Source organism: Procambarus clarkii, chromosome 9, assembly GCF_040958095.1.
Source record: "Procambarus clarkii isolate CNS0578487 chromosome 9, FALCON_Pclarkii_2.0, whole genome shotgun sequence".
NCBI lineage: Eukaryota > Metazoa > Arthropoda > Malacostraca > Decapoda > Cambaridae > Procambarus > Procambarus clarkii.
In genome coordinates this window covers 14,937,874-14,953,721 of record NC_091158.1, presented here as the reverse complement: position 1 = coordinate 14,953,721, position 15,848 = coordinate 14,937,874, and the positions used below count along the sequence as shown (strand labels likewise).

Below are 15,848 nucleotides of genomic sequence, written 5' to 3'. Positions count from 1 at the left end.
GCACTTGGAAGGGGATCAGGATAAGGATTTGGGATAGGACTGGGGAGGAAGGAAAAGTGCCCAACTACTTGGACGGTCGGGGATTGAACGCCGACCTGCATGAAATGAGACCGTCGCTCTACCGTCCAGCCCAAAGAGAGGGGCAAAAAGAAGAAGAAGCATTCTTCTAATGTAAGAAGCATTACAACATAACAGAAAAGAGAAGCAAAAGGGATATTTTTACAGAAAATATAATTCTCTACTGTTGAATACCCTTGATGCTGAGAACAATAGACTCCTCCACTAAACCAGCCTGGTTGGAGGCTCTGCAAGTGTATGTGCCAGAGTGAGTTTGGACCACCTGCAGGATAACAATGATGGCCATGGCAGGTGTGGGAGAGGAGACAGATACTGATGGGTCCATAATAATTTGCCCATCCTTGAGCCAGGTAAGTAATGGAGGAGGGGATGACTGAGCAATGCATGACTGCTGGAAAGTGTCACCCTCCAAAACCTCCAGGGTATCCATGAGAGGTATAATACGTGGAAGGTCTGAAATTTTGTAGAGCTGCTTTGATAATTATGATAATAAACATTACTGTAAGCCACAGAATCTGGCTCTGTAGCATGAATTTTAATCAACATTGTATAAAACCAAGTTATACAATAGTTTCCTTGGCCAATAAAGAATAGCTACTGTATATGAAAACTGGATTTGTTGATTTCTCTGCCTCATAAGAAGAACATAAGAACAAGAGTAACTGCAGAAGGTTTATTGGCTCATACGAGGCAGCTCCTATTTATAACCACCCAATCCCCACTCATATACATGTCTAACCCAAGTTTGAAACAGTCAAGGGACCCCACCTCCACTACGGTACACGGTAATTGGTTCCACAAATCAACAACCCTGTTACCGAACCAGTATTTACCCAGGTCTTTCCTAAATCTAAACTTATCTAATTTATACCCATTGGTTCGTGTTCTGTCTTGTGTTGATACTTTTAATACCCTATTAATATCCCCTTTGTTATGTCCATTCATCCACTTGTAAACCTGTCACCCCATAACTCTTCCCCTTTGCAGTGAATGCAATTTAAGCTTTGTTAATCTTTCTTCATGACATGTTTCTAATTTGGGGGATTAACTTTGTCATTCTACTCTGGACGCGTTCAAGTGAATTTATATCCATTCTATAGTACAGCAACCAAAACTGAACTGCATAATCTAAATGGGGCCTAACCAGAGCGAGATATATATGAAGAACAACACCAGGTGTCTTGTTACAAACACTTCAATTAATAAATCCCAGTGTCCTATTTATCTTATTACAAACATTTATGCACTGATTTTTTGGTTTTAACACTTTCACGCTTTGGGTGAGCGAGCACCAGACCACCCCAAGGTGCGCCGGGCATTTCACAGGAGTGCGCAGTAATAATGAAAAGTGTACACTCTTTTCAACTTTGTCATCTTAATTCGCGTTCTAGGTTTTTCATTTTGGCATCAATGTGTTTGCAATAGAATTCCCTACAGGCACATATGCATAGAAAGTCCAAAAGCCAGGCGTATCACCTGCACCAAACCAAGAAATTGGCAGCGCGTTATGCGTGAGCGCCCAAGAGCAAAAAATGTGTGTACTCTTTTCACTTTGGTCACCTCAATTCTTGTCCTAGGTCTTTCATTTTGGTATCAATGTGTTCGCAATAATATTTTCTACAGGAGTATATGCATATAAAGTCCAAAAGCCCAGCATACCATCCACACCAAACCGAGAAATTGGCTGCGAGTTACCTGTGAGCGCACAAGAGCAATAAAATGCGTATACTCTTTTCACTTTGGTCACCTCAATTCTCGTCCTAGGTCTTTCATTTTGGTATCAATATGTTCACAATAAAATTCCCTACGGAGTATATGCATATAATGTCCAAAACCACTGTGCGCCCCACCCGCAGCCAAGCCGAAAGCAGGCTGAACTGTTTTAATTTTTGACGCACGGATGCGACATTCCCGCACATTCATCTAATAAATTTTTGACTCAATACTGCATTGTGCCTATGCCAAAGTGTTAAATTCTTACTAATCATAACTCCCAGATCCCCTTTGCAATCTGATTTTGCAATCTCAACACCATCTAGTTCATATCTAGTAACTCAATCATCATTACCTAGTCTTACATTACCAAAATCTTATATTTGTTAGCATTAAACTGCATCTGCCAATCTTTTGATCATTGCAAAACCCTATTTAGATCGTCTTGAAGTAACAGTGAGTCTTTTATTTATTACATGGGTTGGACATGTATATAAATGTGATTGGGTGGTTAGAAATGGGAGCTGCCTCGTATGGGCCAAGAGGCCTTCTGCAGTCATAACTAATCAGTCAATGTCTTCTCTAAGCAATTAACCCAATAAGATCTTGTAGCAACTTTTACATTAACCCTAGACTTTGTAGTGACTCCCTACTGAAAAATCTTCATCTTACATTATGGGATTTATTTACGGCATTTATTGCTGAATACATAATATAACAATTAGGCGAAGAGTTAGGGGTGAAATGATAGAGGTTTATAAGTGGATGAATGGACATAACAAAGGGGATATTAATAGGTTATTAAAAGTATCAACACAAGACAGAAAACGAAACTATGGGTATAAATTGGATAAGTTTAGATTAAGGAAAGACTTGAGTAAATACTGGTTCAGTAACAGAGTTGTTGATTTGTGGAACCAATTACCGCGTACCGTGGTGGAGGTGGGGTCCCTTGATTGTTTCAAGCATGGATTGGACATGTATACAAGTGGGATTGGGTGGTTATAAATAGGAACTGCCTCGTATGGGCCAATAGGCCTTCTGCCGTTACCTTTGTTCTAATGTTCTTATGTAATTATATATATTTTTGTATTTTATACCATTCACATAATTCAAAAACTATAATAAGAGCTTTAGCATCAGTTTGGTGATTAGAATGCAATACGAGGTACCTAAAATCTGTTGTATATTGTCCTATTTCTATAAATCATTATATATATATTTAAGAGAACAAATATTCATAATTCACCAATTTTCTATTCTCATAGGAGAGGTGAGGTACACTCATGAGGTGAGGTCTTTTATATAATGAAGCTGCTCTAATAAGAATGGGGAGAAGGGAGGGGGGGGGGGCACTAATGGTATGTGCAGGTAATTTCATGGGAAGTGTCATTCTCAAGGGGTAAGGAATGAGCCATTTATGGAGGGGGAGGGGGGTGGCACTACCATGCAGTGATGCCACTCAAACAGAAGACAAACTCAGAGTGATGAAGTATTTTCATGGGGTGGGGAAGCACTATCATGTGGAAGGAAGAAAATAATGGAAAGAGGAGGCATTTAAATGAGGTGGAGAGGCACTGTCATGGGAAAGGAAGAAACTCTCGTAGAATAAGGAGGCACTCTCATTGGGTGGGTAGAAATTCTCATGGAATAGGTCAGCAGTCTCATATAGGACTCATAGGGTGGAGATGTACTCTCAGTGGATGGAATAGAACTCTCATAAGACAACACAACCCCTGGAGAAAAAACATGGGTTGTGGGATGTTTTCACATCCCACCCCATGGATGTGAAAACACATCCATGGGGTGAGAATGCACTATCAAGGGGGTGGTGAGGACCTCACATGATGCAGACATTCATGGGGAGGAAAACTCTCACTGCGTACAGAGATAATATCATGTGCTGTGGAGGCACTATCATGGGAAAGCCATCTTCACTGACTAGGATAAATTTACCATTGAGTAGGAACTTTTACAGGGAAGGTACTCTGATGGGGGATAACGTATTTTAGTGGATCAGGGAGATACTCTCATCCAGTGTGGAGGCATTTGCCTGGAAAAGTACTGAATGAAAGAATAGACTAAAAAATAATTAATATGAGGTTCTTCATAATGTCCCAATGAATATGAAGAATAAGTCACAATATCAATGCTGTGCCAAATAAACATTAAACCCACACACAAGAGAGAGAGAGAGAGAGAAAGAGAGAGAGAGAGAGATGCCAATAACATATTGGTTTTGCCTGAATCATTGCCTAATATTAGAACTTTATAGTGGCTTAAGATGGACCAAATTGTTATCATTGTGTGGCTTTAGTGATCACTGTTAAAACTTTGGACATACTTTTCCAACAAAACTTTCTATCAGTATTGTAAAATCACTGAACCTTTCTGTTTCAAATCATAATGAATGGAAAATGTAACTCTCCCATTATCTCTAAATGTTTTTATCTAATTTAAATACACTAAAAGATTTAAATTTTTTCATGGCAGAAATTTTAAATGAACAATAAATTAACAATTAAATAAATACCAGAGAGGAAGGAAGAATAGGTAACAAAGAGCAATGCTCACAGGCAGAGAAGAGCAAAAAGAACTTCTTAGTCCTTATGTATAGAGACAAATATTTGTTAGAGAATTTGTATCTTCCTATCTATCCTTTATCAAGATGACATTTCTCACATACACAAACTTCCTCAAATAATTTTTGCATATATTGTATATATGTCCACTAATATTCTCATATAAAGCATTCCTCAAAAAGAGTTCTCACAAATGAAGCATTCCTCCAATAGTTTTCATATACGAAACTTTCTTTAAATATTTTTCACATACATCACCTTTCTCAAATATTTTTGACATATACAGACTTCTTAAATATGTCTGACACAAAATTCCTAAAATATTTTTTGCATACAAAGCAATCCTCACATATTCTAAATATACTGTACAGCCTTTTTAAAAATTCATACACAAACCTTTTACATCATTTCACAAACACAAGTTTGAAGTAAGGCCAGTGCCTGAATTAAGAGCACAAGAGGACATCGATGGAAGTTGAAGCCACAAACAAATCAAGGAAACAAAGAAGTATTCATGTGTATTCTGAAAGGTGGTTAAGAAGTGGAATGTACTGAAAGACGATATCATGAATGCCACCTCCATCCAAAACTTTAAAAGCAAATATGACACAGAACTTCAACATCAAGAGATTTAAAAATACACCTGACAAAAAACTTAGGAGGAGCATAAAATACTAAACATCATTCTCTGTAGTTACTAATAGGTAAGCACAGCCTTCCTTAAATATTTATCAAATATTTCTTTAAATATATCTATCAGAGCCGAGAGGAAAGAGTTACAGGGTATTATAAACAAATAAAGGAATTAAGTCTCAACGCACTGCAAGAGATAAGAATCATGAAAGGCAAGATTACCACATATAAAATTCTCAGGGAAATAAACATGGTAGACAAGGACAGGTTATTTACAATGGGTGGGACACAAACATGGAGACACAAGATGAAACTACGTTCTTGAATGATCGAAAGAGAAATATGAAGACATTTTTAATCTCAACAGTGAACAAATGGAATGTACTAAGAAGTGAAATAGTGGAGGCAGACTCCACAGCGTGCTTCAAAAGTAGGTATAACAGAGCTTAATAGACACAGGAACCTGAATATCAGTCATTTCAAAGCATTATATGACAAAGATTTGTAGGCATATCAGACACTACAAGTATAGCTCTCATTCTGTAACTACACTTAGGTAATACGTAATAATCATTTGAGTGAAGGTTAAAACAGAAAAAAATCTTCTAAATCTCAATCCTGGCAGCACAACTAGGCAAGTACAACTAGGTATACTTCCATGTATATTTTTTCAAATGGCCCTATTCAATATTTCTCAACCACAGCCTTCCTCAACATTTCATAACCAGATCCTTCGTCATACCTTTCTCAACTAGTTTTTCTTACACTTTTCCTAACCACAGTCTTCCTCACACATTTCCCAACCTCAGTCTTCCTCACACATTTCCTAACCTGTCTTCCTCACACATTTCCCAACCTCATTCTTCCTCACACATTTCCCAACCTCATTCTTTCTCACACACTTCCCAATCTCAGTCTTCCTCACACATTTCCCAATCTCAGTCTTCCTCACACATTTCCCAATCTCAGTCTTCCTCACACATTTCCCAATCTCAGTCTTCCTCACACATTTCCCAATCTCAGTCTTCCTCATACATTTCCCAATCTCAGTCTTCCTCACACATTTCCCAATCTCAGTCTTCCTCACACATTTCTCAATCTCAGTCTTCCTCACACATTTCCCAACCTGTCTTCCTCACACATTTCCCAACCTCTGCCTTTTTCTTACATTTTAGCTACCTTACCTTGTGGCTACCTTGTGGATCTATCTGCCATTTCAATACAATTTGATTTTACAGGCCAACAACCTGGTTGACAAGATTGCCAACCAGGAGGCCTGGTCAGTGACTGGGCTGCGGGGACAATAATCCCCAAAACCAACAACGGGTAGACAACTATAGTAGCATTTTCCAAAGAAGTTCACTTGTTTAGGTTATCAAATAATTGAAACACTATATCTCTTTTTATACTATGGAGTAATGTTCCATTCCCTAAGAGCACTTTGTGAAAGAATGTGGGTTACCTCGGCAAGTATGTGCAAGGACAGGAGAAAACTGAGAGATCTGTAAAGACAGGGTAAACAAGAAAGCACAATACACAAATCATATAACCTCGAAAGAACAGTAGGAATGTCAAAACTTGAGAAACATGTCAATATGTTTCATCCAACTCATTATTTGATAGGAAACCACAGAGGTAATGATTGTAATTAAAGTATGTATGTATGTATGTATGTATGTATGTATGTATGTATGTATGTATGTATGTATGTATGTATGTATGTATGTATGTATGTATGTATATATATATATATATATATATATATAATATATATATATATATATATATATATATATATAGATATACATACACACATACATACAGTATATTTACCAGGGTATGAATGTATGTAGAAGTTAATTTAAAATATGAGAGGAAAAATACTGATAGGAAGTCAATTGTCAAAAATCATAAGAATCAAAGACCTTTAACTTTAAGTTTAACAGTCTGGGAGGCTTGTCCAGCAGGATTTGCAGCCACGCAAGTGTACTCCCCAGCATGGTTTCGATGGGATTGAGGAATGATGAGAAGTGACATCATAGGTGAGGGATAACTCACAGACACAGATGTGTCACTAAGAAGTGAACCATCTTTAAGCCAGGTGATGGAAGGTGGCGGGTCAGACTGTGCCACACAAGTTATTTGGAAGATATATCCCTCAAATACCTCAGATTCTGGAGTTATTGGTAGGATATGTGGAAGCTCTGAAATTGTTGATATATAGGAAATGGAAGATTTATGATTATTTCTCAACACACCACCTGACAAGCAATTTTCCATACTCCCCCAAAAATAAGAGAGATTCAACTTAATTAATTAAACTTTGTTTAAGATTAATAAAATGCTACATTCATATATGCAACTGATGAACTAAAACAAAAAAATAATGAAGGAAGCTGCATTACTGAAAAAGGTATTTACAAATTATGTCTAACCAAGGTTAAAAATTAATCCTTCTTCATTGCAAATTATCAGAAACATTAATGTCAGCTGCTGAATTACTGAATTCACTTCAGTAAATTCAATTTGCTGCTCAACACAAAAAAGTCTGGGAACCCATCAGCCACCAAAACTAATCTCGGATGAAGAACAAATATCGGATGAAGCTGATCATACAACAAATCTCAAATAATTGCAGTCCTTACACCCACTTTCTTGAATATGCCAGGAAAAAAATTTACCGAAAATAATATCAAGCACATTTTTTTTATAAAATTATGTGCCCCATAACATATATAATAAAAAAATTATAACTTTTTGGTAGGTACTGTATTTTCATTAAAAAAAATAAAAAAATGAGAAAATTAGGACAGATTCATGAAGAATTTTAAAAACAAACAAACAAACAAAACACTGTTTATCCTTTACTATAAACTTGGCCCATGCATTTTGGACTGTTGGCAACTTAAGTATTCAGAACATGATGCTGGTTTTAAGATATTTCATTAAATATCAAAATGCTACAAGGATGATGTAGTACAGTAATGAATAAAGATTCAGTAAGATAAATACTTATTCCCATGAGGGAATTTTCCAAAATGCACTGATAAGCCCCGTTTTCAGTTATTTAAATTTGTTGTCATTTTGTCTTATATCTGCATGTCATTCTCTTTCATGCTGTTTTTATAACAAAATCACTTCTATTTTTTAAATTTTTCATAGACCTTTTTTCAAAGGTCAAGGATTTTGCTTTGGTTCACTTAACCAAACTTGCAAAACAATGGTTAGTTTTACACCTCACAGCATGAGATATCTTCTTGACGTGCAAAAGCAACTGGAGCAGCAGAAATGAAAGTAGTATGGCAAAAGTATCAACATGTGATACTTATTGAACCAATAACAAGTCAGCATTATGAACATAACTTCCGTTTGAATTACCCCGAACAATCAAAGCATCAGAATAGGTAGCCGAGCCCACCATGTTCACTGCCACACAGGTGTAGTTTCCCGAGTGGTGTGGACAGAGTGCTGTGAACCTTAGCTCCGAGTACCGGTCACCTAACTGGTTCACGACCACTCGAGGATCCACTCCATCCTGCCCACTCCCTACATTCATGGCTTCACCAGGACCATCAAGCTCAGAAGTCACATTATCAGTCATAGAAAAAGGTCCACAAGTGTCCTCTATGGGATGTCTACGCTCACGGCGATCGCCTGGGGTATGCCACAGGTCATGGGGACTTGAATCCATCCTTGCAGGAATGATGGGTTGACTGTCCTTATACCAGATGAGGTCAATGGGAGAATCCCCAGCCACAACTATGCACTGCACCAAAAATTCTGATCCTACATCAGGTTCACCAGGAATCACAAAAGGGTAGATCTGTGGGGGTTCTGTGAGCCACCAATCACAGATTTTTAATATACCAAATTTGCAGTTGAAATAAAAAGGCTGTATGGTTACTTAAGATAAATAAGCTTAATATCATATAAAAATTATTCATAGATACAGTAACTCCTTACCTTGATTACTATTATTTATACACTTATAAATGTCATTAAACAATGACATAAAACTTTACTGAAAAGCAAGTTTGTTAAGGCATCTTACATATTGAATTCCTATCTCTACCTGCACTCACTAAGTATTGTCTTCAAATTTATTAATGCAATGTCCTCATACTGTAAGTGCATAATTATATTTTTAAATACATTTATTTTTGAGTTCACAATATAAGAAAATATTCTCAAGATATATTTAAGATCACATTAAATACATGCATTATTTCTATTATCTTCACTTTTTTCTATCACCTAACCATCTCTAAATTTAATTTATATAAAAGGCTAAAAAATAATGATTGGTGATCTATCAAAGGTAATCGAGCAATATAAATGTAATTACAGTACAGAATCAGTAATGCTTTATTGGTATTACGCTATACTATAAATGTACGATTTTGAGAATCAATATTATTTTTTTCTTAAATATCTTCTTAAATTTATATTGTACTTAGGAAGAACAGTATGGATGTATTTTTAATAAAGTGGAGGCTAATATAAATAATTGTTTATTATTGGGGTCCAAATGATCCTCTCCTTGTGTCCAAAATATTCCCCTCACGGGGACATCTTGGATAGTTTACATCAGATCATTTAAAATATCTACCTCCATTGTTTACTACCAAGGAGATTATATCAAAATTAAGGGCAATTATGACTAACTGAATGATTCATTGATGTGAATACGAGTTACTTTACTGTCTGGCAATACCTTTAAGTTCACCAATCATTTAGGTTTACAAAATTAAACAGAAACACATAACACTCACCCATAACTTGGACATCAAGATCACCACGAGCAGTATATCCTTGACTATTGCGAGCAACACAAGTGTACCTTCCTTGATCAGAATTGCGTTCAACAGCTTCAACAATGAGTGTGCCATTGGTGAAGGTCTTCTGACGACGGTTAATGGGAAGCATGCGGCCATCTGGATGGACAACCAACATTACAACATAGAAAAAGCTAAAAACAAAATAATTAGCTAAGAAAGTAATTTTAATAATTAAATAATAAATAATTAAAACTAAAAACAATTCAATAACATCTTTTCAATAAAGTTACCATAGGATAATATTCAAAACATACCAATTCATTTACAAAATCTCATTTTATAATTAAATATTATGATAACTCACTCTTCTCCCAAACAATAGAATCAATGGGGTAACCAGCAACGGGGCAGTGGACAACCATGTTCTCCCCAGCTACAACAGCAACCTTGTCCATGGGCCTGTGGGTAAAAGTGGATCATATAAAATATATCTGGCAATAGAAGTGAGAATAAATTGTTAACAAATGAGATTACACTGAAGCATACCTGAAGAGGGTTCTCCGAGTTCTACTCTCGAGTTCGGCCTGGGTCCAGGCTTGACTGATCACACAATAATTAATTCCCTAAAATCTGCCTACTAATTCATTTTTCTTAATCAAGTTTGTTCGCTCATTCTTATGTAAGTAATTAAATTAACCTGTAATAATTAAGGATGCATATACATCAATATTCAACCTTTCCTCCAAAAATAGTACTAACAGCAACTAATGATCAAACATACAAAAATAGATTGTTGTACCTTAAAAAGTTCATGTTTTGTAATACTGAAATACTCCAACTGACATGCCAGAGAGTAAAACAGTTACTATATAACCTAACCTAACCTGTACTAGGCCTAAATAAGCAACCCTAGGCCTAATATATGCCATTTTAGACCTAATTTAGTACATATATATGCTATACTAGGCCTAGGAATATTTAGATTTGGTTGCCGTCTGTCTCATGCCCCCCTACAAAACATGGTATAATTTAGGTGTAACAGCCCTTTTTTTTACATTCCATCAATATGAAGCCAATGCTTTAAGTACTATAATTTTTGAATGATAGATTGCAACATTTATTCTTTAAATAAGAATAACAGCAACAGTAAAAATTAAGCTAAGAAAATATGCATAGTACAGTGTATTTGGAATTCATGAAAGTGGTGTAACTGTCTTTTACTAATGTAATAAACTAAATGACATGAGACCTTTATCAACTGAAGGAACTAGCATATGTAAAAGGAAGAGCCCATTAAAAAACATAAACAAATATATAACTGAAAATCTTGTGGATTTTTTGCCCAAATTTATAAATATATTACTGTGTATATGAAACTAAGATATAAAGCATTTATATTATATAATACTGTACTAATAACAAAACCAGTATAGAAAAAATCACGGAACTGGAAATTGTAAGTCTCTTATTACAAAATTCTACTATATCAATCTCTCTACCTATTTTTATATTACTATACAGTACTACCTCTGGGAATTCATCTCATGGGATGGCCCAGAGAGAGAGAGCAATCTCCATGCCAGTCACTCTATGCATGCACTTTATCCTCCACATTCTTTTAGACCAATTCTTATATTTACATCTCCAGTTACCTTTTCTGCTATATTTTCCTAATTTCATCACTGTAGTACCTTTGTTTTCTCTCCTACATGCTCTCTGTTCCCTCTAATCACCATAAATACCCTTGACGTTTCCATAGCATTAAAAAAATTCTTTTTTCCCTCTGCACTGCTTAGCCTTTTAGTTTTATATGTTTATATGTTTTTTAGTTTTGTTCACTAAACAATAAAACAAAATTAATCCATATGTTTTCATTCATTTTTACTATTGTATACTGTAGAAACTGCCAATATCGTAAGAAAACTATATTAACACATTAAAACCTCTGATCATACCTAATGTAAGGTAATCCGTACACGTTGAGCCTTGCTGCATGTTTGACTGAGCCTACGGTAGAAGAAGCAACACAAGCGTAAAGACCACCGTCATTTGTGTGAACTGCAGAGATGTTCAAGTGGGACACAACTTCTCCATTAACAGTCACATACTGGCCAACTTGCATCCTTCAAAAAATAAAAAACAAAATGTATTACAAATTAACAAATTTGACTGTAATCACAGAGATCAACACTTTAGTTAAATTATATGATGTAAATATATAAAATGGAATCAAACCTTGATAAATTATAGAGACCCCATTGTTGTTCCATATCATATATGCACTATCATATCACATTCAAGCAGCACTGAATTTATTAAATCTGTATTCATGATCAACCCTTGTGTAAAGTATTACATCAATGAAACCAAATCTGGAAATTGTCACCACAACAAAAACGAGTAAATACTACTGAAAAATAATTACCTTTCAGAGTTTGAGAGTCGGGTGCCATCAAGTTCCCAAGTAATTTCAGGAGTAGGGTTGCCAGCTGCCACACACTTAAGGAACACTGAGGGGCCAGGCTGCAGGGTTGATGTCTCAAAAGTGTATGTCAGTTGTGGGGGTTCGACTGGTAAAAAATAAAATGACTTAATCATTGGCAAAGTTCTATGGATTATTACTAGCCTCTATTAAAAGCTGAAATATCAAATAACATTTTGTTCATAGCAAAATTATGAAACATAACAATGTTGATGAATCGGCATCAGTTGTATACTTACAGCGTCCTCCAAGTTTTAGTTCAGCTGTGGCCTGTGCAGACTCCTGATCATTCCTCACAAAACACTGGTACATGCCCTTGTCCTCTCGACTCACAGTGTCAATACGCAATACTGCCTCTTTGTGATCTGAAATTTTTTTTAATGTCAATATAGACATACTGTTTTATTTATACAAGCAAAATATTATATGTAATATTTTTACCTCTTTTTTTTTCTCTTTCAAGAAATGAGAAGGATCAAGCCCAAAATAATACTTCATATGGAAAATCAAAGACAAAGTAGCCCATCAAAAGGAAGATCATGTACAAAGTAGCCTATCATGAGGAAGATCAAGCACAAACTTCCTTCAAATAGAGAATTAGGTACAAAATAGCCATGAACTTAAAATTATTTATTTACTGTAAGTGGAACCTCGATTCTGGCCTCAGACAGGGCTCGGGGAGTAGAACAACTACCAGAAACCTATACAGATATGCTCCAGGTATTCAACAAACCTCAATTCTGTGAATCTCCAGTTCGAACACACACTTTTCATGCCAGATTTACTCGCCCAATTCAATGAACAAGAAGCAGGGAATGTGGGATTTGTTTAGGATGTTAGGACTGAATTCACAGATGGAGGCAATATTACAAAAAATAGGTGGGGCCTTGGGAAAGACAGTGAATAAAACCAAATTCTATGGTTCATTTTTATTTCTAGTTGCAGAGGTTTTAGTTCAGGAAAATATAGACCCTTTTTCCTTTTCAAAATGAGATTTCAAAACTTGGGCATGGAAAACATGCTAGAGTGATTACATCTCTTTACAGACAGGTTTTCTTGGTTGTTGCCATTCATACGACAGGCTGAAATTATAATTTTGCTTAGAGAAATCAGCTCGGAGAGTGGAAAATATTAGGTATGAATATTAACTCTCTTAATATGGCTCCAATCACATTTTTAATGATTTTTGTAAATGGGTACAATATTATAAGTAATAGTAAGGGGCCTTAGTAAAGCCATTGAGCATATTTAAAACCAAATTCCATGTTGACCAGACCACACACTAGAAATTGAAGGAACGACGACGTTTCGGTCCGTCCTGGACCATTCTAAGACATTCTGGACCACAATCGACTTGAGAATGGTCCAGGACGGACCGAAACGTCGTCGTTCCTTCAATTTCTAGTGTGTGGTCTGGTCAACATACTTCAGCCACGTTATTGTGACTCATCGCCTGCACCAAATTCCATGTTTCATGTTCATTTTGAGATTCTCTGGTTTTATTTCACAAACATGGGCCCTTTTTCTCTTGCAAATGAGGTTCCAAAGCTTGGGCATTGGAAATATGCCTTTCATATGCTGAAATCAACATTTTGCTCCGTGAAAACAGCCCATAAAGCATGGGAAAGATTAGGATATGAATGGTAATTCTTAATATGGCTCCAATCATGTTTCTGATGACTTTTGTAGATGAACTTAATATTACAAGAAACAGATGTAGCTGTAAGAAAACTGTTGAGGATAGTTAAAACCAAATTCTATGGTTTGTTTTAATTTTGACATGGCAAAGTTTTCATTCACTCAGGTATGGCCCTGCTACCTTTTGAAAATGAGTTTTAAGGTATAAGGATAAGCCAGATGTGGTGAAAAAAATTTAAGACATGTTTTTTGGTAGTTGTCTACCAAAGTAATCACTTTGTTAACCACTACTACTACCATTTAGAGTAAGGAGGGATATCAACTAAGCATGAGACAAAGTGAGGGTAGAGAGAGTACAGTATTCTACAGTGCATACAGTAATTATTTAGCCCATTCTCTCAATTTAGAGTTCCAACAAAAAATCCAATTGTTTTACCTTTCAAGAAGCATTTGAACCCAAGCAACCCACCCAACCTGTCGAGGCCGATGCTCAGTAAAACATCAATATTTCAGAGCTGAAATTTTTACTAATACATTGCATTTTTAACAGCTTGGTAGGTCCCCCCCCCCCCCCCAAATAATAATAATAATAATTCATTGTGTCGAGAGCAAGAAGCCAGAGTGTATTCATACACGTTTGGCTTTTTATCAAGGTCCCCCCCCCACCCAAGGCCGAATTACTGACTCCGCCCAGGATGCAACCCCACAACGAGCTGACTAACTCCCAAGTACCTACTCACTGCTAGGTGAACAGAGGCATTAGATGAAAGGAAATGTGCCCAACCATTTCTGTCCCGCCCGGGTTTCCAACCCTGAATTCTCAATTGTTCATCGAGAATGAACCCGACTGTACTACCGAGACCCTAAAATGTGAAGTATTAGGCGAGATTTTGGGTTGAATTACAGTACTAGTACTGTATTAACCTATTTTAATGGCTCTTATCAAGTTTTTCATATCTGTCTGAAATCTCCCAAGTTGAAAGACTGGACTTTCTAGTTACCTACCAGTTTTAGATATTGTACTGTATTTACTAATTAAAAATATAATAAGAGTCTTGTCTCAATCTCAATGAATTTACCATGTCATACATAACCCTTTTATAATATGATCTAATGACTAAAAACAAATGCCTGTGCACATAAATACAACACATTAACACCATACACAAAGAGAAGCTATAAGAGGAAAATGAAAGGCCTTACAAGAGAGTAGTACTTGTGTAAATAATTCATTCTGCTATAAATAGTAAAGACAACAATAATGTACATAGGTAAAAAATGATAGAGTAAAAAAAAATTTAACTTACTGATTGGAACGCCATCTTTGAGCCAGGCAACAGACTTGACGGGGTTACCCTTGTAGGTACAGGTGAAGGTAGCAGGTCGACCAAATTCAACAGTCTGTACATTTGGTTCCACCTGAGCACTCAAGGGTGCTGCAAAGAAGTAAATAATAGTACATTATATATATACTGTATACATTCATGTATGCAATCTATTTACATTGTAAACATTTCATATACAATACTATACTGTAGTAACTCTCAAATACCCAAGCAAGTGGAGTGGGCAAACCAATACACGATTGGATTTATTTCACTGCATTGACAAAACTCAGGTCATTATATACACCAATAAATTTATAATAAATAAATTATATACACCAAAATACACTCATTAAATCAGCTGTTTCATTGGATCTGTGAACCCACTTACTTGGATAACTGAGGTAATTCTAGAATATTAAGAATACTTACACCACTTACACCAATAGTTAGGCGAATTGTGGACATATATATGCACATGTAGTAGGCAAACCTAATTTGTTTTTATTGGCAAAATATTAAAAATACTACAATAATAATAAAACAATGTTTTGAGTAAATATGTAAGGTGCCTTTTTAAGCAGGCCACTCAGATGCTCCCTAGAGTAAGCTGCAACTG

At 36.0% G+C, this 15,848-nt stretch overlaps 1 protein-coding gene across 1 annotated transcript in view; it reads right to left on the bottom strand.

The window, feature by feature from the left end:
* Positions 1–15,848, bottom strand: part of Dscam1 (Down syndrome cell adhesion molecule 1) — a 659,150-nt gene that overhangs the window by 535,757 nt on the left and 107,545 nt on the right. Inside the window, exons 5-11 of the mRNA XM_069321167.1 lie at positions 15,212–15,340; positions 12,506–12,631; positions 12,210–12,354; positions 11,740–11,907; positions 10,149–10,243; positions 9,779–9,940; positions 8,385–8,840 (exon numbers count right to left, since the gene is read on the bottom strand). Coding sequence (XP_069177268.1) covers positions 8,385–8,840; positions 9,779–9,940; positions 10,149–10,243; positions 11,740–11,907; positions 12,210–12,354; positions 12,506–12,631; positions 15,212–15,340 — 1,281 coding nt within the window. The remainder of the gene's footprint in view (positions 1–8,384; positions 8,841–9,778; positions 9,941–10,148; positions 10,244–11,739; positions 11,908–12,209; positions 12,355–12,505; positions 12,632–15,211; positions 15,341–15,848) is intronic.